This window comes from Haliotis rufescens, unplaced genomic scaffold, assembly GCF_023055435.1.
Source record: "Haliotis rufescens isolate VD_foot unplaced genomic scaffold, xgHalRufe1.0.p SCAF_50, whole genome shotgun sequence".
Classification (NCBI taxonomy): Eukaryota; Metazoa; Mollusca; class Gastropoda; order Lepetellida; family Haliotidae; genus Haliotis; species Haliotis rufescens.
Window position 1 is genome coordinate 278,161 of NW_025964224.1, and position 26,172 is coordinate 304,332.

The 26,172-nt window shown below is 46.2% G+C and overlaps 2 protein-coding genes across 5 annotated transcripts in view; one reads left to right on the forward strand and one right to left on the reverse strand.

The window, feature by feature from the left end:
* Positions 1-26,172, reverse strand: part of LOC124151391 (transient-receptor-potential-like protein) — a 108,112-nt gene that overhangs the window by 76,153 nt on the left and 5,787 nt on the right. For 2 of the 4 annotated variants that reach the window (XM_048384696.1, XM_046523814.2), the window contains exon 1: positions 763-902. The gene's annotated coding sequence lies outside the window, so the exon portion shown is untranslated. Of the gene's footprint in view, positions 1-762; positions 903-9,120; positions 9,331-22,985; positions 23,119-26,172 lie in introns of those variants that run through there. The other 2 variants (XM_046523815.2, XM_046523813.2) reach the window with 2 other exon arrangements.
* Positions 619-3,571, forward strand: LOC125374018 (mucin-2-like). Its single transcript, XM_048384710.1, has 2 exons — positions 619-714; positions 1,013-3,571. Exons 1-2 carry the CDS (start codon positions 619-621, stop codon positions 3,569-3,571), a joined length of 2,655 nt encoding a protein of 884 aa, XP_048240667.1.

Genomic DNA, 26,172 nt, shown 5'->3' on the forward strand with positions numbered 1-26,172 from the left:
TTCTGACAATGCACCCATTCCTTCTGACTTTTATATGTTTGAGTAAAGATAAAACTCACACAGTAAACTTCAGTGTATGCATGATCAGATCATTTTACAGGTTTATCTAAATTCATTTTGCCAGGGCTACAGTCAAACTTTTCCCAATCGGACAGTTTGTACCTCTATCTTGATATCAACAGCAGGTACCTGGGTATGGTCGGGTAATAGGGTGGTGGGTACCCGGGTAGTAAATTTGGACTCATCCCAGCTCTGATATATATGTTCTCTGCCTCATAAGATTTATTCACCTGATGAAGGAGTAAGCATATACTCCAAAACGTTGTGTTCCTCATAATAAAGAAGTTGACATCCATAAATACTCTTCCTTATGTGTATCACTTCTAAATGCCTTTCAAAAACTAGGAGATCATGCCCCCCCCTCCCCTCAGCAGTACCCAAACACACCCAGCATTAACACAACAAACATTATGATAATTCTAAAATTGAAAATATGCAGCAGAGTGTTAATAAAACCGGGAATATTGATTCCCTTCTCGTGAGTCTTGGGACATAATCATCTCCCTGAAGCTGTTAATTGATAAATGATAAACAATTTGAACACTGTAAAGCTGCATCATGCTGCAATCTAGCAGCAACAGCAGCAGTAACAGCAGCAACACCCCCACGACATCACCCCTCCAACGTGCTGCCGGCATGAGCACTGAGAGGGATGTATGCTACCCTGCAGTGTGGTGACTATATACATATTGCAGTACTTACGCTGCCAAGCGTTCCTGGGTCTACAAACAGTCAGGTTCTCCGGAGATTTCATAGCTCATCTCCATTAAAATCACTAATGCCTCCTTCATGGTTCTCCCTCTCATGGCACTGTGTCTACCATGACTGGGCTGGCAAGACGCTGTACACAAACCCAGGCGGAACTTACGTAAATAATCAATAACTGCAGCGTCTCCCACCTCCCTTGTCCTCCTCGTGAGCCAAAGTGTTTAGACACAGTCTACACCACCAGCCAGACACAGTCTACACCACCAGCCAGACACAGTCCACACCACCAGCCAGACACAGTCTACACCACCAGCCAGACACAGTCTACACCACCAGCCAGACAGTCTACACCACCAGCCAGACACAGTCTACACCACCAGCCAGACACAGTCTACACCACCAGCCAGACAGTCTACACCACCAGCCAGACACAGTCTACACCACCAGCCAGACACAGTCTACACCACCAGCCAGACACAGTCTACACCACCAGCCAGACACAGTCTACACCACCAGCCAGACAGTCTACACCACCAGCCAGACAGTCTACACCACCAGTCAGACACAGTCTACACCACCAGCCAGACACAGTCTACACCACCAGCCAGACAGTCTACACCACCAGCCAGACACAGTCTACACCACCAGCCAGACACAGTCTACACCACCAGCCAGACAGATTACACCACCAGCCAGACACAGTCTACACCACCAGCCAGACACAGTCTACACCACCAGCCAGACAGTCTACACCACCAGCCATACACAGTCTACACCACCAGCCAGACAGTCTACACCACCAGCCAGACAGTCTACACCACCAGCCAGACAGTCTACACCACCAGCCAGACAGTCTACACCACCAGCCAGACACAGTCTACACCACCAGCCAGACAGTCTACACCACCAGCCAGACACAGTCCACACCACCAGCCAGACAGTCTACACCACCAGCCAGACACAGTCTACACCACCAGCCAGACACAGTCTACACCACCAGCCAGACACAGTCTACACCACCAGCCAGACACAGTCTACACCACCAGCCAGACAGTCTACACCACCAGCCATACACAGTCTACACCACCAGCCAGACACAGTCTACACCACCAGCCAGACAGTCTACACCACCAGCCAGACAGTCTACACCACCAGCCAGACACAGTCTACACCACCAGCCAGACACAGTCCACACCACCAGCCAGACACAGTCCACACCACCAGCCAGACACAGTCTACACCACCAGCCAGACACAGTCTACACCAACCAGCCAGACACAGTCTACACCACCATCCAGACACAGTCTACACCAACCAGCCAGACACAGTCTACACCACCAGCCAGACACAGTCTACACCACCAGCCAGACACAGTCTACACCACCAGCCAGACACAGTCTACACCACCAGCCAGACAGTCTACACCACCAGCCAGACACAGTCTACACCACCAGCCAGACAGTCTACACCACCAGCCAGACAGTCTACACCACCAGCCAGACACAGTCTACACCACCAGCCAGACACAGTCTACACCACCAGCCAGACAGATTACACCACCAGCCAGACACAGTCTACACCACCAGCCAGACACAGTCTACACCACCAGCCAGACAGTCTACACCACCAGCCAGACACAGTCTACACCACCAGCCAGACACAGTCTACACCAACCAGCCAGACACAGTCTACACCACCATCCAGACACAGTCTACACCACCAGCCAGACAGTCTACACCACCAGCCAGACACAGTCTACACCACCAGCCAGACACAGTCTACACCACCAGCCAGACACAGTCTACACCACCAGCCAGACACAGTCTACACCACCAGCCAGACAGTCTACACCACCAGCCAGACACAGTCTACACCACCAGCCAGACAGTCTACACCACCAGCCAGACAGTCTACACCACCAGCCAGACACAGTCTACACCACCAGCCAGACACAGTCTACACCACCAGCCAGACACAGTCTACACCACCAGCCAGACACAGTCTACACCACCAGCCAGACACAGTCTACACCACCAGCCAGACACAGTCTACACCAACCAGCCAGACACAGTCTACACCACCATCCAGACACAGTCTACACCACCAGCCAGACAGTCTACACCACCAGCCAGACACAGTCTACACCACCAGCCAGACACAGTCTACACCACCAGCCAGACACAGTCTACACCACCAGCCAGACACAGTCTACACCACCAGCCAGACACAGTCTACACCACCAGCCAGACACAGTCTACACCACCAGCCAGACAGTCTACACCACCAGCCAGACACAGTCTACACCACCAGCCAGACAGTCTACACCACCAGCCAGACAGTCTACACCACCAGCCAGACACAGTCCACACCACCAGCCAGACACAGTCTACACCACCAGCCAGACACAGTCTACACCACCAGCCAGACACAGTCTACACCACCAGCCAGACAGTCCACACCACCAGCCAGACACAGTCTACACCACCAGCCAGACACAGTCCACACCACCAGCCAGACACAGTCTACACCACCAGCCAGACACAGTCTACACCACCAGCCAGACACAGTCTACACCACCAGCCAGACAGTCTACACCACCAGCCAGACACAGTCTACACCACCAGCCAGACACAGTCTACACCACCAGCCAGACACAGTCCACACCACCAGCCAGACACAGTCTACACCACCAGCCAGACACAGTCTACACCACCAGCCAGACAAACACCCTGTTGGACCACCAGACACCCAGTCAGACATCAGTCACACATACAGTCAGACACCCAGTAAGACACCAAGCTAGACATCAAGCTAGACACCCAGTCACACATCCAGTAACACATCAAGCAAGACACCCAGTCACACATCCAGTAACACATCCAGTAAAACATCAAGCAAGACACCCAGTCACACATCCAGTAACACATACAGTCAGACACCCAGTGAGAAATCCATATGTTCCTCATGCGCTAGTCAAGCATAACATGGTATTCTATACCCCTCCTGCACTGGTCAAGGTTAACACAGTATTATATACCCCTCCTGCACTGGTCAAGGTTAACACAGTATTATACACCCCTCCTGCACTGGTCAAGGTTAACAGTATTATACACCCCTCCTGCACTGGTCAAGGTTAACACAGTATTATACACCCCTCCTGCACTGGTCAAGGTTAACAGTATTATATACCCCTCCTGGACTGGTCAAGGTTAACACAGTATTATACACCCCTCCTGCACTGGTCAAGGTTAACACAGTATTATACACCCCTCCTGCACTGGTCAAGGTTAACACAGTATTATACACCCCTCCTGCACTGGTCAAGGTTAACAGTATTATATACCCCTCCTGCACTGGTCAAGGTTAACACAGTATTATACACCCCTCCTGCACTGGTCAAGGTTAACAGTATTATACACCCCTCCAGCACTGGTCAAGGTTAACACAGTATTATACACCCCTCCTGCACTGGTAAAGATTAACAGTATTATACACCCCTCCTGCACTGGTCAAGGTTAACACAGTATTATACACCCCTCCTGCACTGGTAAAGGTTAACAGTTTTATACACCCCTCCTGCACTGGTCAAGGTTAACAGTATTATACACCCCTCCTGCACTGGTCAAGGTTAACACAGTATTATACACCCCTCCTGCACTGGTCAAGGTTAACAGTATTATACACTCCTCCTGCACTGGTCAAGGTTAACACAGTATTATATACCCCTCCTGCACTGGTCAAGGTTAACACAGTATTATACACCCCTCCTGCACTGGTCAAGGTTAACAGTATTATACACCCCTCCTGCACTGGTCAAGGTTAACACAGTATTATACACCCCTCCTGCACTGGTCAAGGTTAACAGTATTATATACCCCTCCTGGACTGGTCAAGGTTAACACAGTATTATACACCCCTCCTGCACTGGTCAAGGTTAACAGTATTATACACCCCTCCTGCACTGGTCAAGGTTAACACAGTATTATACACCCCTCCTGCACTGGTCAAGGTTAACAGTATTATATACCCCTCCTGCACTGGTCAAGGTTAACACAGTATTATACACCCCTCCTGCACTGGTCAAGGTTAACAGTATTATACACCCCTCCAGCACTGGTCAAGGTTAACACAGTATTATACACCCCTCCTGCACTGGTAAAGATTAACAGTATTATACACCCCTCCTGCACTGGTCAAGGTTAACACAGTATTATACACCCCTCCTGCACTGGTAAAGGTTAACAGTTTTATACACCCCTCCTGCACTGGTCAAGGTTAACAGTATTATACACCCCTCCTGCACTGGTCAAGGTTAACACAGTATTATACACCCCTCCTGCACTGGTCAAGGTTAACAGTATTATACACTCCTCCTGCACTGGTCAAGGTTAACACAGTATTATATACCCCTCCTGCACTGGTCAAGGTTAACACAGTATTATACACCCCTCCAGCACTGGTCAAGGTTAACGCAGTATTATATATCCCTCCTGCACTGGTCAAGGTTAACAGTATTATATACCCCTCCTGCACTGGTCAAGGTTAACACAGTATTATACTCCCCTCCTGCACTGGTCAAGGTTAACGCAGTATTATATATCCCTCCTGCACTGATCAAGGTTAACAGTATTATATACCCCTCCTGCACTGGTCAAGGTTAACGCAGTATTATACTTGTCTCCTGCACGGGTCAAGGTTAAAAGTATTATATACTCCTCCTGTACTGGTCAAGGTTAACAGTATTATATACCCCTCCTGCACTGGTCAGGGTTAACAGTATTATACACCCCTCCTGCACTGGTCAAGGTTAATGCAGTATTATACACCCCTCCTGCACTGGTCAAGGTTAACAGTATTATACACCCCTCCTGCACTGGTCAAGGTTAACGCAGTATTATACACCCCTCCTGCACTGGTCAAGGCTTACAAAGTATTAGATACCCATTCTGAACTGGTCAAGGTTAACGCGGTATTAGGTTATCAAAACAACACATCACTGAATTTTACTTCACTAATTGGTTGCTGAAAGCCAATAAAACCCTCCTGCCTGTCTGGGCTGTGGGGTAGCCTTGTGGCTAAAGTGCTCGCTCGTCACGCTGAAGACCCCAGGTTGAATTGCCCTCATGGGTACAATGTGTTGAGCCCATTTCTGGTGTCCCCTGCCCAAATATTGCTTTCTGGTGTCCCCTGTCCATATATTGCTAAAAGTGGCGTAAAACCTCACAAACAAACGAACGAACGAATGACTGTGTCCCTGACAGTGTTGGACTCATTGATCACCGCAACCAATATTGCAAAAATAATTAAATGACTCTCTTCATCAGCATTCAGAGAAGGTCCATGAATGATTATTGCAGTAGGTTGGGTGTGTGACACCACTATGCTCCGAAATGCTAAATAACTGTACAGACAAACCCACAGTCAGAGCATCTGTGGCAGTGTTGTATATGTGTGTATTTTCTGTATTTTCTATATTTGTATACATATAATTACATGTAATGAAATGGTGTTTTAAACTTTTATTACGTTGCATTTAATTAAATAAACCTGTATGGCTGCTGTATTCTACAGCTCTGCGGCAGAGTAATGACTTAATCTATTCGTGGAGTATTCTTTTATTTAACTTCTACTGGTTGTGGGGAAGGGTAGGTAGCTTGGGTCGGTCCTTTGGTTAACTCAGCTTTAGGCCTGATTGGCCTTGTTTCAAAGACTAACACCCAGCATGTAACCAGCACACCAGCCACTACACCTTGACCATGCAGACAACAAATATCTGCTTTGTGTGGTATTTTCAACTGAGATCGTTCTAACAGGTGAGGTGAGGTGAAATGGGGTTTAATGTTGCGTCCAAGATTATTGCACTTAAAGAGTGACGTGCATGTACGTGTGTGTTTGTGTGGCTACTTGTACTAGTCCGGACTGATGCCGATTTATAGTGCTAGCCCATTGAGATACCATGCCGCAGTTAACATGAATACCCCACTCAGACACAGTATACTGACTCCGATCCGACCAGTCCTTGTTTTAGCCCCTTAATTCCGAGCGCCAGACAGGGTAACAACAAGTACCATCTTTTAACGTCTTTTGGTATGACGTGGTCGGGGATCGAACCCCGGACCTTCCGCTCTCCGGGCGGACGCCCTACCACTAGACCACGGAGGCGGTCTCGTTCTAACAGGTTAGTTATGTTTCTATATGTATTGTTATAATGTATAATGTAATTGCAGCCATTAAAATGTTTTAACTGGGTCAGTAAGTTCTGAGAGAAATCCAGCAGTGGATATCTTTACGTTTCCTGAATGTTTCATTTGAGAATGAGTGAGCGAGTGCGTATGTATTTATGATGTATGTGTTTGCTTATGACTATGTTCTTTATGTATAATGTAAAGCATTCACAGGTATGTTATGTGTAATATATATGTATGTTATGTGTTAATAAGTATATTTGTCTTTGTATTTGTATTTAGATGCAGGCATCTTAGTCCTGTCAGTTTGTGTTGGTGAACGCAGTTCGCACCCCAGTTTCACCTCCAGGGTATGCTTGTATATTTTTGTGTATTAATGAAATTAATTAATTGCATGTGTAGCAGGGCGTGGAGTCATCCCACAGATGACATCCTTACCTTGTCAGCTTGCTGACTGGGTTAACCTCTTTGGTCATGTGGACAAGGCGTCCAGCCTGTGATCAGAAGGTTCGTGGTTCGAATCCCATCACGGGGGACGCGAAATTTTATGGCCGCTACACATGTATAGGGATACAAATGTAGATATAGTTATTGTGAATTATAACACATCCTTCAATGTATTTGTTAAAAGCATGAGTTCTTTCTATTTCTATGATGTCGATGGTGTGACGATGTGAATGAATATGATATGATATGACTGCATGTGAATGTGATGTGATCTTACATATTTATGTTTGTGTATATTTACATACATATATATATATAGAGGTTATCACGCGAGTGTGTTTGGGGATGGTAAATATCCTGCATTAGGAATAAACATTGTATTTAGCGAGCCTTGGCGAGCTAAATACATAGTGTTTATTCCTAATACAGGATATTTACCATCCCCAAACACACCCGCGTGATAACCTCTTTATCATGTAATGTCATTCTTTAATTCTGTGCTTTAAAATCGCTTTCCCTCTCTCACAAACATTACCGAAACATTGCGAGTTTTCCTGGAATGCGCGCATTAATATTTATTACGTCACAGGGTAAGTGATGTGTCAGAAGGACTGTGACAGTAGCCAATATAGTTCCAACTGAAATCTGTTTCATATACAGTGGCGAAGCAACTTATACGCAAAATAACAGTTGTTTTTAATTGCCTTTCGTGGCAATCCATCGGTCTGTCCGCTAGAGTAACTGCCCTTTGTCAAAGGGAAGCTACTCTAACCCTAGTCTATGAGTCACGGCCACGGTCAGACGTTGTTGACAGTCGGTCTGTCCTTTCATAACGTTAAGAAGTGTAGTCAGATGTACACACAGCGACAAATCGAAACAAGGTAACAGTTCAAACATATTTCGGCCGAATCCAACCATTTTGATTTGTGGAGAAGGTTTCAAGCCACAGAGGTCTACAAGCACAGATATGGCTACTGATCCCGCTTGGCTAGGCCTCGTGCCCTCGCAAAATTGTTTCGAAATTTATATCTCGAAAGTTGCCAAAACTTATAAAATGCCTTAGCTACGTCACGGTTAGACACTGATTTTCAGTATATTAGGCTGTTCGTTTGATAATGATAGCAATTATCCCTGTAGTTTATCCAGATTCACGATGGTTAATTCTGACTCGATCGCCGAATGACGAGGGCAACGCCATGTTTGTTTATAAACAGTGAAAGTAGTCCTACTTGACCTTTGGTATTTGCATCTCTATCCGCATATGACCCCAACGGATATCGTTTTTATCCGTTGGCTTTATCCTGCCGAGAAACCTACCCATTATATGATAAATATATTTACGTGTATATTTATTTTTTAAGTATATGTTTAAGGGCTTTTGTTCTGACTGATAATAAATCCTCATCACATATAACGACCCTTGTTATTCATGAACACCCCTGGTTACACATCCTTCACAACTTCCATGATTTCTATTGGGCTCATCATGGGCGGATACAGAGGTGGGGTGCGCACCCCCTCTTTTTATTTTTCGAAAAAAATCTATATTTCTGTATAAATTACCACCAAAGACAATAAATAGATCGTAATTGTGCACCCCCCTTTTCAAAAAAGCTGTATCCGCCCATGCTCATGATAACTAGCACTAATAATCAGAAGTATAGATCTACCAGCTACACAACACATTAGGTAAGTTACCTTTGTTGATCATAAGACTCACCTTATTTGAACACATCAAAGACAACCAAAACAGTGTCTTCAAGCTACCTGTCAAAACCCAGCCATGACAGTGTTGGACTATGCTGTTAGCCGAATCCTCTAGACCTGGGTTGAATGGCGAGTGTAGGCTTGAATCTTAGCCTGGCTGGAACAAGCCAGTATAGCTAATCAACTAATGTACTTTTGCCTCACTCACCCTACACTGCCATGTCCACGGCCTTGGCCTCAGCCTCCCCCACCCACCACAACCTGTAAATCAACCGCTAACACCACATCAATAGTGTCCAGTCCACAGAACAATTAGTAGCCTGAGACTAATCAGTGTTCCCTGATTAACCAGGTAGTGCACTGTCGTTGCTAGGTATGGATCAGGTCTCATCTATTGTTCTATCGACTCTCTGTCATCGTGGTATCTCTCACCTGCATCACCTGTATCGCCGACACAAAGCCAGGTACAGCCACAGGATTAATGGTGACAACATGTCACAAGAGCAATCACGGCCTTGCTGTGTTCAGAGTCCGGAGAGGAACATAATTACAAAATATATTCTGTTCTATACTTGTTACACAAACTGCTGAGAGGATAACTATTTCTTTACATAGCTATTTGGTTAGAATAATCAACTTAATGTTCCAGTTCAGCTTTCATAGTGTGTTTCAAAACACAGATGTAGGACACAGGTACATTCAAGGTCAACAATGACTGTTTGACAGCTGATTTCCTGAACACAGATGTAGGACACAGGTACATTCAAGGTCAACAATGACTGTTTGACAGCTGATTTCCTGAACACAGATTGACCTTCACCTTAATGCAGGATTCAGTCAGTCCCAACTTTCAACAAATATAAACATGTATGAAAATTACCTGGTTATAATTCTTTCAACATCATGTTCATTGATGTCATCTTTGAAGTAACTCAGTTCACTTACAAGTTTCTTATTTTGGAATATTTTTCGAGGCGAAGTCGTTACATATATATATTTAGCCTCGAGGCAAAGCGAAATGTTATTTCCTTGCACTAATAATAGACAACAGTAAACCCTTATTGTAACAAACAAGCTGACTTCGTTTGAAAAAAATATGAATATCGCTGATGTTTTGTTAAACAACAAAGATTTATAAAGTACTTTACTTGCCAGTCCACAGGGACTGGCAGACCAGGCCAAGCCTAATTTTACCAGTTAAAACACTGGTAATTACTGGTAAACAGGAACACAGATGATGACAAAACTTCCTCAGCCAACCCTTGTCCAGCAGCTTTAGGCCTTGGATGAGATAACCTGGTCAGGGGATTCTAGGAGGTTCAGGGGATTCTAGGAGGTTCAGGGGATTCTAGGAGGTTCAGGGGATTCTAGGAGGTTCAGGGGATTCTAGGAGGTTCAGGGGCATGAGTACGTATGTAGGACAAGGCCAGACACACATCACAGAGACTCTAGTGTTGTCCCCAGACACACATATCACGGAGGCACTAGTGTTGTCCCCAGATACATCACGGAGGCACTAGTGTTGTCCCCAGATACATCACGGAGGCACTAGTGTTGTCCCCAGATACATATCATGGAGGCACTAGTGTTGTCCCCAGATACATCACGGAGGCACTAGTGTTATCCCCAGACACACATCACAGAGACTCTAGTGTTGTCCCCAGACACACATCACAGAGACTCTAGTGTTGTCCCAAGACACATATCATGGAGGCACTAGTGTTGTCCCCAGACACACATCACGGAGGCACTAGTGTTGTCCCAAGACACATCACAGAGACTCTAGTGTTGTCCCCAGACACACATATCACGGAGGCACTAGTGTTGTCCCCAGATACATCACGGAGGCACTAGTGTTGTCCCCAGATACATCACGGAGGCACTAGTGTTGTCCCCAGATACATATCATGGAGGCACTAGTGTTGTCCCCAGATACATCACGGAGGCACTAGTGTTATCCCCAGACACACATCACAGAGACTCTAGTGTTGTCCCCAGACACACATCACAGAGACTCTAGTGTTGTCCCCAGACACATATCATGGAGGCACTAGTGTTGTCCCCAGACACACATCACGGAGGCACTAGTGTTGTCCCAAGACACATCACAGAGACTCTAGTGTTGTCCCCAGACACATATCATGGAGGCACTAGTGTTGTCCCCAGACACACATCATGGAGGCACTAGTGTTGTCCCAAGACACATCACAGAGACACTAGTGTTGTCGCCAGACACACATCATGGAGGCTCTAGTGTTGTCCCAAGACACACATCACAGAGACACTAGTGTTGTCCCCAGACACACATCATGGAGGCTCTAGTGTTGTCCCAAGACACACATCACAGAGACTCTAGTGTTGTCCCCAGACACACATCACAGAGACTCTAGTGTTGTCCCCAGACACACATCATGGAGGCTCTAGTGTTGTCCCAAGACACACATCACAGAGACTCTAGTGTTGTCCCCAGACACACATCACGGAGGCACTAGTGTTGTCCCCAGATACATCATGGAGGCACAAGTGTTGTCCCCAGACACATATCATGGAGGCACTAGTGTTGTCCCCAGATACATCACGGAGGCACTAGTGTTGTCCCCAGATACATCACGGAGGCACTAGTGTTGTCCCCAGACACATATCATGGAGGCACTAGTGTTGTCCCCAGACACACATCACAGAGACTCTAGTGTTGTCCCCAGACACACATCACAGAGACTCTAGTGTTGTCCCCAGACACACATCACAGAGACACTAGTGTTGTCCCCAGACACACATCACAGAGACTCTAGTGTTGTCCCCAGACACACATCACAGAGACTCTAGTGTTGTCCCCAGACACACATCATGGAGGCACTAGTGTTGTCCCCAGATACACATCACGGAGGCACTAGTGTTGTCCCCAGACACACATCACAGAGACACTAGTGTTGTCCCCAGACACACATCACAGAGACACTAGTGTTGTCCCCAGACACACATCATGGAGGCACTAGTGTTGTCCCCAGACACACATCACAGAGACACTAGTGTTGTCCCCAGATACACATCACGGAGGCACTAGTGTTGTCCCCAGACACACATCACAGAGACACTAGTGTTGTCCCCAGACACACATCACAGAGACTCTAGTGTTGTCCCCAGACACACATAACAGAGACTCTAGTGTTGTCCCCAGACACACATCACAGAGACACTAGTGTTGTCCCCAGACACACATCACAGAGACACTAGTGTTGTCGCCAGACACACATCATGGAGGCACTAGTGTTGTCCCCAGACACACATCACAGAGACTCTAGTGTTATCCCCAGACACACATCATGGAGGCACTAGTGTTGTCCCCAGACACACATCACAGAGACTCTAGTGTTGTCGCCAGACACACATCACAGAGACACTAGTGTTGTCCCCAGACACACATCACAGAGACTCTAGTGTTGTCCCCAGACACACATCACAGAGACTCTAGTGTTGTCCCCAGACACACATCATGGAGGCACTAGTGTTTTTCCAAGACACACATCACAGAGACACTAGTGTTGTCCCCAGACACACATCACTGAGGCACTAGTGTTGTCCCCAGACACACATCACAGAGACTCTAGTGTTATCCCCAGACACACATCATGGAGGCACTAGTGTTGTCCCCAGACACACATCACAGAGACACTAGTGTTGTCCCCAGACACACATCACAGAGACTCTAGTGTTGTCCCCAGACACACATCACAGAGACTCTAGTGTTGTCCCAAGACACACATCATGGAGGCACTAGTGTTGTCCCCAGACACACATCATGGAGGCACTAGTGTTGTCCCCAGACACACATCACAGAGACTCTAGTGTTATCCCCAGACACACATCACTGAGGCACTAGTGTTGTCCCCAGACACACATCACAGAGACTCTAGTGTTGTCCCAAGACACACATCATGGAGGCACTAGTGTTGTCCCCAGACACACATCACAGAGACACTAGTGTTGTCCCCAGACACACATCACAGAGACTCTAGTGTTGTCCCCAGACACACATCACAGAGACTCTAGTGTTGTCCCCAGACACACATCATGGAGGCACTAGTGTTGTCCCCAGACACACATCATGGAGGCACTAGTGTTGTCCCCAGACACACATCACAGAGACTCTAGTGTTATCCCCAGACACACATCACGGAGGCACTAGTGTTGTCCCAAGACACACATCATGGAGGCACTAGTGTTTTTCCAAGACACACATCACAGAGACACAAGTGTTATCCCCAGACACACATCACGGAGGCACTAGTGTTGTCCCCAGATACACATCACGGAGGCACTAGTGTTGTCCCCAGACACACATCATGGAGGCACTAGTGTTGTCCCCAGACACACATCATGGAGGCACTAGTGTTGTCCCCAGACACACATCACAGAGACTCTAGTGTTGTCCCCAGACACACATCGCGGAGGCACTAGTGTTGTCCCCAGACACACATCATGGAGGCACTAGTGTTGTCCCGAGACACACATCACAGAGACACTAGTGTTGTCCCCAGACACACATCATGGAGGCACTAGTGTTTTTCCAAGACACACATCACAGAGACACTAGTGTTATCCCCAGACACACATCACGGAGGCACTAGTGTTGTCCCCAGATACACATCACGGAGGCACTAGTGTTGTCCCCAGACACACATCATGGAGGCACTAGTGTTGTCCCCAGACACACATCACAGAGACTCTAGTGTTGTCCCCAGACACACATCACGGAGGCACTAGTGTTGTCCCCAGACACACATCATGGAGGCACTAGTGTTGTCCCAAGACACACATCACAGAGACACTAGTGTTGTCCCCAGACACACATCACAGAGACTCTAGTGTTGTCCCCAGACACATATCATGGAGGCACTAGTGTTGTCCCCAGACACACATCATGGAGGCACTAGTGTTGTCCCCAGACACACATCACAGAGACTCTAGTGTTGTCCCCAGACACACATCACAGAGACTCTAGTGTTGTCCCCAGACACACATCATGGAGGCACTAGTGTTGTCCCCAGACACACATCACAGAGACTCTAGTGTTGTCCCCAGACACACATCACGGAGGCACTAGTGTTGTCCCCAGACACACATCACAGAGACTCTAGTGTTGTCCCCAGACACACATCATGGAGGCACTAGTGTTGTCCCAAGACACATATCATGGAGGCACTAGTGTTGTCCCCAGACACACATCACAGAGACACTAGTGTTGTCGCCAGACACACATCACAGAGACACTAGTGTTGTCCCCAGACACACATAACAGAGACTCTAGTGTTGTCCCCAGACACACATCACAGAGACTCTAGTGTTGTCCCCAGACACACATCATGGAGGCACTAGTGTTGTCCCCAGACACACATCATGGAGGCACTAGTGTTGTCCCCAGACACACATCATGGAGGCACTAGTGTTGTCCCCAGACACACATCACAGAGACACTAGTGTTGTCCCCAGACACACATCACAGAGACACTAGTGTTATCCCCAGACACACATCATGGAGGCACTAGTGTTGTCCCCAGACACACATCACAGAGACACTAGTGTTGTCGCCAGACACACATCACAGAGACACTAGTGTTGTCCCCAGACACACATAACAGAGACTCTAGTGTTGTCCCCAGACACACATCACAGAGACTCTAGTGTTGTCCCCAGACACACATCATGGAGGCACTAGTGTTGTCCCCAGACACACATCATGGAGGCACTAGTGTTGTCCCAAGACACACATCATGGAGGCACTAGTGTTGTCCCCAGACACACATCACAGAGACACTAGTGTTGTCCCCAGACACACATCACAGAGACACTAGTGTTATCCCCAGACACACATCATGGAGGCACTAGTGTTGTCCCCAGACACACATCATGGAGGCACTAGTGTTGTCCCAAGACACACATCACAGAGACACTAGTGTTGTCCCCAGACACACATCATGGAGGCACTAGTGTTGTCCCCAGACACACATCACAGAGACACTAGTGTTGTCGCCAGACACACATCACAGAGACACTAGTGTTGTCCCCAGACACACATCACAGAGACTCTAGTGTTGTCCCCAGACACATCACAGGGACACTAGTGTTGTCCCCCAGACACACATCACGGAGGCACTAGTGTTGTCCCCAGACACACATCACGGAGGCACTAGTGTTGTCCCCAGACACACATCACGGAGGCACTAGTGTTGTCCCAAGACACACATCATGGAGGCTCTAGTGTTGTCCCCAGACGCAGAATCTTCAAGTTTGAAATGAGGCACGCGGATAGCAACCTGTCGAAAATCAACGTCGAACGGCTTTCTTGGTAGCGGTCAAAGATCCTTGTTGGCTTTAGTTTCACTGGTACACTAATAGTAAGGGGGATTTTTTGTTACAGATCATCCTCAAATGTTGGTCACGGTTCATGTCGTGTGTATGTAATGTTCCTGTGTATAAGCGTCTTCAACTCACATGTCACGACTCATTGTAGCCTTGCCCATGTGTTTCAGTATAGGGATAGACAAAAATGTGTATATCAACCGGTTATAAAAGTGAAAGCTATACAGACACATGTTAATCATGGCTTACTTTTTGTTTGATTTTCATGGTGTTTTTTTTAATATTATTTTCTCTAACCTCTCGGTAAACCAGTTTCTTCATCAAGATTAAACATTGTCTAGGCCTATGTTATTGACACTGATGGTCTTACTACTGTCAGTATCCAACATTGTGATGGGAGTGTATACATGTATCCTTGCATAACTTGATTTTGAAGACTTATTTGTGTTTACTTGAAGCAACCTCCCCAGTGGTCTAGTGGATTGAGCGTCTTCCTGTAGAGCGGAAGGTCGGCGGTTTGATCCCTAGATGATGGTACATGTTGTTACCTTTCCTGGCGCAGGGCATTAAAAGAATGGTCGTCTCGGAGTCAGCATACTGTGTGTGAGTGGGTATACCATGATCCATGGCATCTCAATGGTCTGCTGCTGTACCAAAAGCATTCGTACAATGGGAAATAATTTTTTAATTTTACGTTTACACGATATGCAGCTTTTCCATAGGACGAGAGGTCGGTCACATGACCGCAAAGTTGACATTCATAGGTGTATAAATGACACAATTTGACGTTCATACGTTTTTCACGAGACCGTGTTCTTGAAATGACGTAAACACTGACGGACTACTTCCACATTCCTGGGGCAACCCCTGGGAATTGCCTAGCACAAAAACATACATAAACATTATTTCTGATCATTTATAACCTTTAATCTTGGTCTCAGCATTTCAGTATACATTGAGAAACGTAAGAGAGCTTGACTGCATGACTGCATGATTGTTCATGAATTTCCTCGCTACAGCCTATCCTAATGAACAAACGAAAAAATGCACATCCAAACTATCATCAGTATCGACTCGATCTGTGTCTAGGCTGACAGTGACCATCTCTAGCAATCTACGAATTTACCTTGGTGTCTGTTTGATGCATCTTTAATCACCTTTCAATAATCGGTCAGTTGATCAATGATGACTAACACATGTAACCGCCACAGGTTCATTAACAACTTCGGAAATCCTCCCGTCACGTTTATTGTGTCGGCCATTTTGACATCTTGTACTTGTGACTGACTTACTGAGGTAGTTCATTACAGACCTTTCTCATCTAATGGGGATGTTATATGAACACATGTTTTGCATAAGATGTTTCTGAAGAGCAAGTTCTGCATCCATACGCTCATGTCACCTCTCTTATTGGGGAACTATTTTTAGCTGGTTGTTGTTTGGCTGTCAGTGTAAACATGAAGTCACACATACTAAATAAAATTGTGTTTAGATCTTGGCCTACGTCCTTTGAGGAAAGAAATTGTGATAAAAAATTATAAGAATTGACCTTCACTTTGTGTGAGTTCATTGGAGTATGAACCTGCATAGAGTGAGGGCCAAACTGTATGAACGTCGGAGCAAAGTGAAGGTCAATTCTTTAATACACTCACACACATGCGTGCACATCGCTTTAGAAGTGTAATAGTCTTGAACATGACGTTGAACCCCATTTCACCTCACCTCACCTCACCTCACCTAACAAAACACAACACAATGCAATGCAACACAACATAACAAACCTCACCATTATCATCATCACCATCATTCAGTTATCACATACCAATTAGCAGTTAGAAAACTTTCAAGCAATTCTCAATAAAACATCTCATCTGACCATCTTCCCATTCCATTAAGTCTCGGAGAAAGATAAGCTTGCTATCACTGCCAGTAATGAGGTATTGATCACAGCCCCAAGAGGGAGATATTTCGGACACCAACCATTTACTTCCCACTTGACTTTTACTTGTGTCGGTTCATTACCAATGTCAACATTTTCCACTCTCTTGACAGAGAGGTAATTATTTCAACATCTTCTGGTCTCGTTTGTTCATTATTCTATGCAAAGTTTATCACAAGAACATTTGGCTTCAATCCATTAACTGCTAATTCAAATTTTATTTCCACGGAAAATTAGAATCAAATTTGGACATGTTAACATAATGTTCTGTGTAAATTGCTGTGCACTGAAATATACAGGTAACCGTTGCATTTAAATGTAAGAGTGTGTCTTGTCAGTAAGTTTTACTGCTAGTAAGAGGAGTGGATCTTTTCAAAGACCTTCCTGTCAATTAACTCCCACCCTACTCCTCCAGACAGGCACAGGTAACTCCCACAACCCCCCCCCCCCCCCCCTTCCTGCAGACAGGCATAAGTAGCTCCCACATCTCTCCCCCCCCCCCTCCTCACAAACAGGCACAGGTAACTCCCACATCCCCCCCTCCTCTACACAGGCACAGGTAACTCCCACATCCCCCCCTCCTCTACACAGGCACAGGTAACTCCCACATCCCCCACCCCCTCCTCCACACAGGCACAGGTAAATCACACATTCTACAGGGGTGTGGTTGTCGATACTTTTACCATCTCCTCTACAGGGACGTGGTCTCCGATGGTTTAACTATCTCCTCTACAGGGATGTGGTCTCCGATGGTTTTACCATCTCCTCTACAGGGATGTGGTCTCCGATGGTTTTACCATCTCCTCTACAGGGACGTGGTCTCCGATGGTTTTACCATCTCCTCTACAGGGACGTGGTCTCCAATGGTTTTACCATCTCCTCTACAGGGATGTGGTCTCCGATGGTTTTACCATCTCCTCTACAGGGATGTGGTCTCCGATGGTTTTACCATCTCTTCTACAGGGATGTGGTCCCCAATGGTTTTACCATCTCCTCTACAGGGATGTGGTCCCTGATGGTTTTACCATCTCCTCTACAGGGATGTGGTCCCCGATGGTTTTACCATCTCCTCTACAGGGATGTGGTCCCCAATGGTTTTACCATCTCCTCTACAGGGATGTGGTCCCCAATGGTTTTACCATCTCCTCTACAGGGATGTGGTCTCCGATGGTTTTACCATCTCCTCTACAGGGATGTGGTCCCCGATGGTTTTACCATCTCCTCTACAGGGATGTGGTCCCAAATGGTTTTACCATCTCCTCTACAGGGATGTGGTCCCCAATGGTTTTACCATCTCCTCTACAGGGATGTGGTCCCCGATGGTTTTACCATCTCCTCTACAGGGACGTGGTCCCTGATGGTTTTACCATCTCCTCTACAGGGACGTGGTCCCTGATAGTTTTACCATCCCCTCTACAGGGATGTGGTCTCCGATGGTTTTACCATCCCCTCTACAGGGATGTGGTCCCCAATGGTTTTACCATCTCCTCTACAGGGACATGGTCTCCAATGGTTTTACCATCCCCTCTACAGGGATGTGGTCTCCGATGGTTTTACCATCTCCTCTACAGGGATGTGGTCTCCGATGGTTTTACCATCTCCTCTACAGGGACATGGTCCCTGATGGTTTTACCATCTCCTCTACAGGGACGTGGTCCCTGATGGTTTTACCATCCCCTCTACAGGGAAGTGGTCTCCGATGGTTTCATCATCTCCTCTACAGGGATGTGGTCTCCAATGGTTTCACCATCTCCTCTACAGGGACGTGGTCTCCGATAGTTTTACCTCCTCTACTGCTTTCTATTCTCAATTGATTCACGCCTTTTGAACGAAACAAGAAAAAATAGCATTTCTATCAAGGTTGGAATTATTGATGAGTCTGACTTGAAGCCACACATCTCCCTCTCACTGCTGCTATTTCTAATCTAACTACAGACATAAAAACACAGCCATTAGCATGGTCTTCTGCCTGACAGATCTCCGAGAAGCTCCTTGGACTATTAGCCTTCTATCCATTTTAGCACTGAATGGCTCTACGGACAAATAGTCAGACAAGAAAGATTTATCTTAACTCAAGACAGACGTGGGTCACCAGCAATGACTTCACATGAACTTGACAGGGTACATACCTAAATGAACAATTCATGTTTCGTGATGGAGCTCAATATTACAGCTGTGTCACAACTGTCAGCAATATCAAAGTGATGTGTAGTCAATTATATTACAGGTGACCCATATCACATTTCACACCTCCATGTTTAGCAAGTGAGTGAGTGTGATTTTACGTTGCTTTTAGCAATATTCCAGCAATATCACGACGGGGGACACAAGAAATTGGCTTCAAACATTGTACCCATGTAGGGAATCAAACGCAGGCCTTCGGCGTGTCGAGCGAACACTTTAACCAATAGGCTACCCGACCACCCCACCCCATGTTTAACCTACAAGCCTGGTGATACAGTTGGTTGGTTGGTTTGTTGTTTAACACCGCACTCAGCAATATTCCAGCTATATGACGGCGGTCTGCAAATAATCAAGTCTGGACCAGACAATCCAGTGATAAATATCATGAGCATCGATCCACGCAATTGGGATCGATGACATGCATCAACCAAGTCAGCGAGCCTGACCACCCGATCCGGTTAGTCGCCTTTTACAACAAGCAGATTCACCCTTTACGGCAAGCATGGGTTGCTGAAGACCTAGTCTACCCCGGAATCTTCACAGGTCTGGTGATACAGTGAGAGAGGCTACCATCCGTATTTTACAGGCAGGATGAAGCTACTTGTCACCAACCACGGGGGAACATGGTATTCCTTGTTCTTTAGAATAATCAGTGATAATCATTTATCATTGACAACTGTGATTTACCAATCATCACCACTAGCAAGGAACAGTTGTTATATCGACAACAATACAGCTGGATTTCAATTATTACCTGGCAAGTGGCATACATTAAGTAATGATGAGTTACCCTATTATCACTAATTATCACATGCTATATAATAACGGTAACGCTATTTTTCAGGGCATTATCATTTGCAGAAGCCCGAGGCTTCCAATTAACTGCCTGACGAATGAGGGCAGTTGAAAAGAATAAGGGCTTGAAAATGCCCTGATAAATAGCGTTACTGTTATAGCTAAAATGAATAGAATTTGTTATCAAATATAAATAAACAACAATGTCGGTTTTGTAACATTTACAGCAATCAACACTCAATGAATGTCTCTGATCTATTATACAAATAGGAAAACGTTATAGAACAAACCAGATGACGTCACTATTGAACATCAATATGAAGTCATCTAAAAACAGCCTGATAAGGGCCTGTTGTCAAACAATATGATTAAGTATTATCAAGTTACAGTGGACCGCTCATTTCTGATGAGGCGGTTTAATGATAATTCTATCCATTTTAGCTTTATACAAGTTATAAACGTCTATTGACGTCATCCTATTGTTTTTACAGGGACCTGTTTTCACAGAATAACCTCTTAGCGGGTACTCTCTCCAGAATATCCTGACTCCCGGGTATATTCTATATTATAGTTCAAACACAACTCCGAGGTTTGGAGGGATCATCTACCAACACCAAGAAGGAGCGTTTTTGCTAACTTTATGGACCGTCTCAATGCAAGAAATACCAGAATAAGAAAACATGGGGACACCTTCTTATTGTTTGGGGTTTGATTCCAGCCGCGTGATAGTAATAGACGTTAAAAGATGGTACTTGCGCTCGGGGGCTAAAACAAAGATTGGTTGGCTCAGAGTCAATATACTGTGTCTGAGTGGGGTATTTATGTTAAACTGTGGCCTGGTATCTCCGTGTGCTAGCACTATAAATCGGCATCAGTCAGTCCGGACTAGTACAAGCAGCCACACACACGTGATCATGCACATCGCCATATAAATGCAATAATCTTGGACGCAACATTAAACGACATTTCACCTGAACACACAGTAGTATAAAACAAATTCAATGACAGCGGGCAAGAGAAAGACCATGTGCAGCATGCAGACAAATGAAGTCATGACATGTAAGATTGAACACCCTTTCATCACTAGCCCCGGTGGGAGGAGGAAAAACAGTTGGTAACCCTACTAAACATGATATGTGAGATTGAAGGTTCCATTCACATTATCAATATTTTCTTGTGGAAATATCTGTTAATTTTAACCAGTCAAAAATCAACATAAGATACATATTTTATACGTTTATACAACTCAACTGTAAAACTTAGGTCTTACCTTTCCAATTTAAAACTTCCAAGCAGGTCCAATACAATTCAAAAGTTAAACCTCACTTGAAATGGGGTTGTGGGATATACAGGGTACAGTGAGCCCTTGTGGGGGGTGGGGGACACAGGTCCTGTCTGGGGGTACAGTGAGCCCTTGTGGGGGGTGGGGGACACAGGTCCTGTCTGGGGGTACAGTGAGCCCTTGTGGGGGGTGGGGGACACAGGTCCTGCCTGGGTGTTTAGTGAACCCTGTTTGAGGGTGGGGGACACAGGTCCTGTCTAAGGCTACAGTGAGCCCTTGTGGGGGGTGGGGGACACATGTTCTGGCTGGGGGTACAGTGAGCCCTTGTGGGGGGTGGGGGACACAGGTCCTGTCTAAGGCTACAGTGAGTCATTGTGGGGGGTGGGGGACACAGGCCCTGCCTGGGTGTTTAGTGAACCCTGTTTAAGGGTGGGGGACACAGGTCCTGTCTAAGGCTACAGTGAGTCATTGTGGGGGGTAGGGGACACAGGTCCTGTCTGGGGGTACAGTGAGCCCTTGTGGGGGGTGGGGGACACAGGTCCTATCTGGGGGTACAGTGAGCCATTGTGGGGGGTGGGGGACACAGGCCCTGCCTGGGTGTTTAGTGAACCCTGTTTGAGGGTGGGGGACACAGGTCCTGTCTAAGGCTACAGTGAGTCATTGTGGGGGGTGGGGGACACAGGTTCTGTCTAAGGCTACAGTGAGCCATTGTGGGGGGTGGGGGACACAGGTCCTGCCTGGATGTTTAGTGAACCCTGTTTGAGGGTGGGGGATACAGGTCCTGTCTAAGGCTACAGTGAGCCATTGTGGGGGGTGGGGGACACAGGTCCTGGCTGGATTCAGGGAGGACTCTTTTGGGGCTTACAGATGATGAATTCACTAATGAATCCAACAAACTTTAGTTGTTTACAGGCAAAGGAAGATTGAGGCAATCGAATCAAATTTAGAAAAAACAAACATGAAATAACAATGATTACAAAACAATGAGTCTTACACAAAAAATCAACATTACGCGTGCCAACATATTCTGAAACTGCAGATACACAAATGCTGAAAAGAAATCATTTGTCAGGATCAAGTGATGTTAACTCAGTACAATGACATAATGTCCTCCTTAAGCCCAAACCAAGAAAATACTTTAAAACACAAAATAGAGGGTGTCCACCATAAAGGCAGGTATTCAGTCATCTCAGATGGTTAGGGGTGTTTGACAAGCACAGAAATGTTTATTGCCGTTCTACAAATCTCCGACTACGAACATCACGACTAACAGTTCTGTCTTTAGAAATCTTGATTCTACATATCACATATTACTCACGCTGACGCAGTGTATCGTGCGTGTTGCCCCATCCCTGGGAGTTACGTCTCCACTCTACACATCAACTCCGCAGTGTGTGGACAACATCGGCAGCGTCCACGCGCGGGGGCATCACACTAACAGTACACACAACCTGAAAAAGAACAACAGCCTTGAATGGAGGGTGGGTTGTTTATCACACAATGGACATAATTGCTGGTCATTGTGGCATTTAGCATCTCTGCCAGATTGAGTGTCAATGCAAAGTTGTGACCAGTTTGGTTTTATGCAATGGGGTGATGGTCATGGTGTAGTGGTACAAGATATGGATAGTGTGCTTGGTGTGTGAGACAGTGTGCTTGGTGTGTGAGACAGTGTGCTTGGTGTGTTAGACAGTGTGCTTGGTGTGTTAGACAGTGTGCTTGGTGTGTTAGACAGTGTGCTTGGTGTGTTAGATAGTGTGCTTGGTGTGTAAGATAGTGTGCTTGGTGTGTGAGACAGTGTGCTTGGTGTGTTAGACAGTGTGCTTGGTGTGTTAGATAGTGTGCTTGGTGTGTTAGATAGTGTGCTTGGTGTGTGAGATAGTGTGCTTGGTGTGTGACAGTGTGCTTGATGTGTTATGTAGTGTGCTTGGTGTGTGAGATGTGCTTGGTGTGTGAGACAGTGTGCTTGGTGTGTGAAATAGTGTGCTTGGTGTGTGAAATAGTGTGCTTGGTGTGTGAAATAGTGTGCTTGATGTGTGTGACAGTGTGCTTGGTGTGTTAGAATGTGTGCTTGTTGTGTGAGACAGTGTGCTTGGTGTGTGAGATAGTGTGCTTGGTGTGTGAGACAGTGTGCTTATTGTGTGAGATAGTGTGCTTGGTGTGTGAGATAGTGTGCTTAGTGTGTTAGATAGTGTGCTTGGTGTGTGAGATAGTGTGCTTGGTGTGTGACAGTGTGCTTAGTGTGTTATGTAGTGTGCTTGGTGTGTGAGATAGTGTGCTTGATGTGTGAGATAGTGTGCTTGGTGTGTGAGATAGTGTGCTTGGTGTGTGAAATAGTGTGCTTGGTGTGTGAGATAGTGTGCTTGGTGTGTGAGATAGTGTGCTTGATGTGTGAGATAGAGTGCTTGGTGTGTTAGACAGTGTGCTTGGTGTGTTAGACAGTGTGCTTGGTGTGTTAGATAGTGTGCTTGGTGTGTGAGATAGTGTGCTTGGTGTGTGAGACAGTGTGCTTGGTGTGTTAGACAGTGTGCTTGGTGTGTTAGATAGTGTGCTTGGTGTGTTAGATAGTGTGCTTGGTGTGTGAGATAGTGTGCTTGGTGTGTGAGACAGTGTGCTTGGTGTGTGAAATAGTGTGCTTGGTGTGTGAAATAGTGTGCTTGGTGTGTGAAATAGTGTGCTTGATGTGTGTGACAGTGTGCTTGGTGTGTTAGAATGTGTGCTTGTTGTGTGAGACAGTGTGCTTGGTGTGTGAGATAGTGTGCTTGGTGTGTGAGACAGTGTGCTTATTGTGTGAGATAGTGTGCTTGATGTGTGAGATAGTGTGCTTGGTGTGTGAGATAGTGTGCTTAGTGTGTTAGATAGTGTGCTTGGTGTGTGAGATAGTGTGCTTGGTGTGTGACAGTGTGCTTGGTGTGTTATGTAGTGTGCTTGGTGTGTGAGATAGTGTGCTTGATGTGTGAGATAGTGTGCTTGGTGTGTGAGATAGTGTGCTTGGTGTGTGAAATAGTGTGCTTGGTGTGTGAGATAGTGTGCTTGGTGTGTGAGATAGTGTGCTTGATGTGTGAGATAGAGTGCTTGGTGTGTTAGACAGTGTGCTTGGTGTGTTAGACAGTGTGCTTGGTGTGTTAGATAGTGTGCTTGGTGTGTGAGATAGTGTGCTTGGTGTGTGAGACAGTGTGCTTGGTGTGTTAGACAGTGTGCTTGGTGTGTTAGATAGTGTGCTTGGTGTGTTAGATAGTGTGCTTGGTGTGTGAGATAGTGTGCTTGGTGTGTGAGACAGTGTGCTTGGTGTGTGAGATAGTGTGCTTGGTGTGTGACAGTGTGCTTGATGTGTTATGTAGTGTGCTTGGTGTGTGAGATGTGCTTGGTGTGTGAGACAGTGTGCTTGGTGTGTGAAATAGTGTGCTTGGTGTGTGAAATAGTGTGCTTGGTGTGTGAAATAGTGTGCTTGATGTGTGTGACAGTGTGCTTGGTGTGTTAGATAGTGTGCTTGTTGTGTGAGACAGTGTGCTTGGTGTGTGAGATAGTGTGCTTAGTGTGTGAAATAGTGTGCTTGATGTGTGAGATAGTGTGCTTGGTGTGTGAGATAGTGTGCTTAGTGTGTTAGATAGTGTGCTTGGTGTGTGAAATAGTGTGCTTGGTGTGTGACAGTGTGCTTGGTGTGTTATGTAGTGTGCTTGGTGTGTGAGATAGTGTGCTTGATGTGTGAGATAGTGTGCTTGGTGTGTGAAATAGTGTGCTTGGTGTGTGAGATAGTGTGCTTGGTGTGTGAGATAGTGTGCTTGGTGTGTGAAATAGTGTGCTTGGTGTGTGAGATAGTGTGCTTGGTGTGTGAGATAGTGTGCTTGATGTGTGAGATAGTGTGCTTGATGTGTGAAATAGTGTGCTTGATGTGTGAGACAGTGTGCTTGGTGTGTTAGTGTGCTTGATGTGTGAGACAGTGTGCTTGGTGTGTGAGATAGTGTGCTTGGTGTGTGAGATAGTGTGCTTGATGTGTGAAATAGTGTGCTTGGTGTGTGAAATAGTGTGCTTGATGTGTGAGACAGTGTGCTTGGTGTGTAAGTGTGCTTGGTGTGTGAGATAGTGTGCTTGGTGTGTGAGATAGTGTGCTTGGTGTGTGAGATAGTGTGCTTGATGTGTGAGATAGTGTGCTTGATGTGTGAAATAGTGTGCTTGGTGTGTGAGATAGTGTGCTTGATGTGTGAGACAGTGTGCTTGGTGTGAGAGACAGTGTGCTTGGTGTGTGAGATAGTGTGCTTGGTGTGTGAAATAGTGTGCTTGATGTGTGAGATAGTGTGTTTGGTGTGTGAGATAGTATGCTTGATGTGTGAGAAAGTGTGCTTGGTGTGAGAGACCGTGTGCTTGGTGTGTGAAATAGTGTGCTTGGTGTGTGAGATAGTGTGCTTGATGTGTGAGATAGTGTGCTTGTTGTGAGAGACAGTGTGCTTGGTGTGTGACAGTGTGCTTGGTGTGTTATGTAGTGTGCTTGGTGTGTGAGATGATGT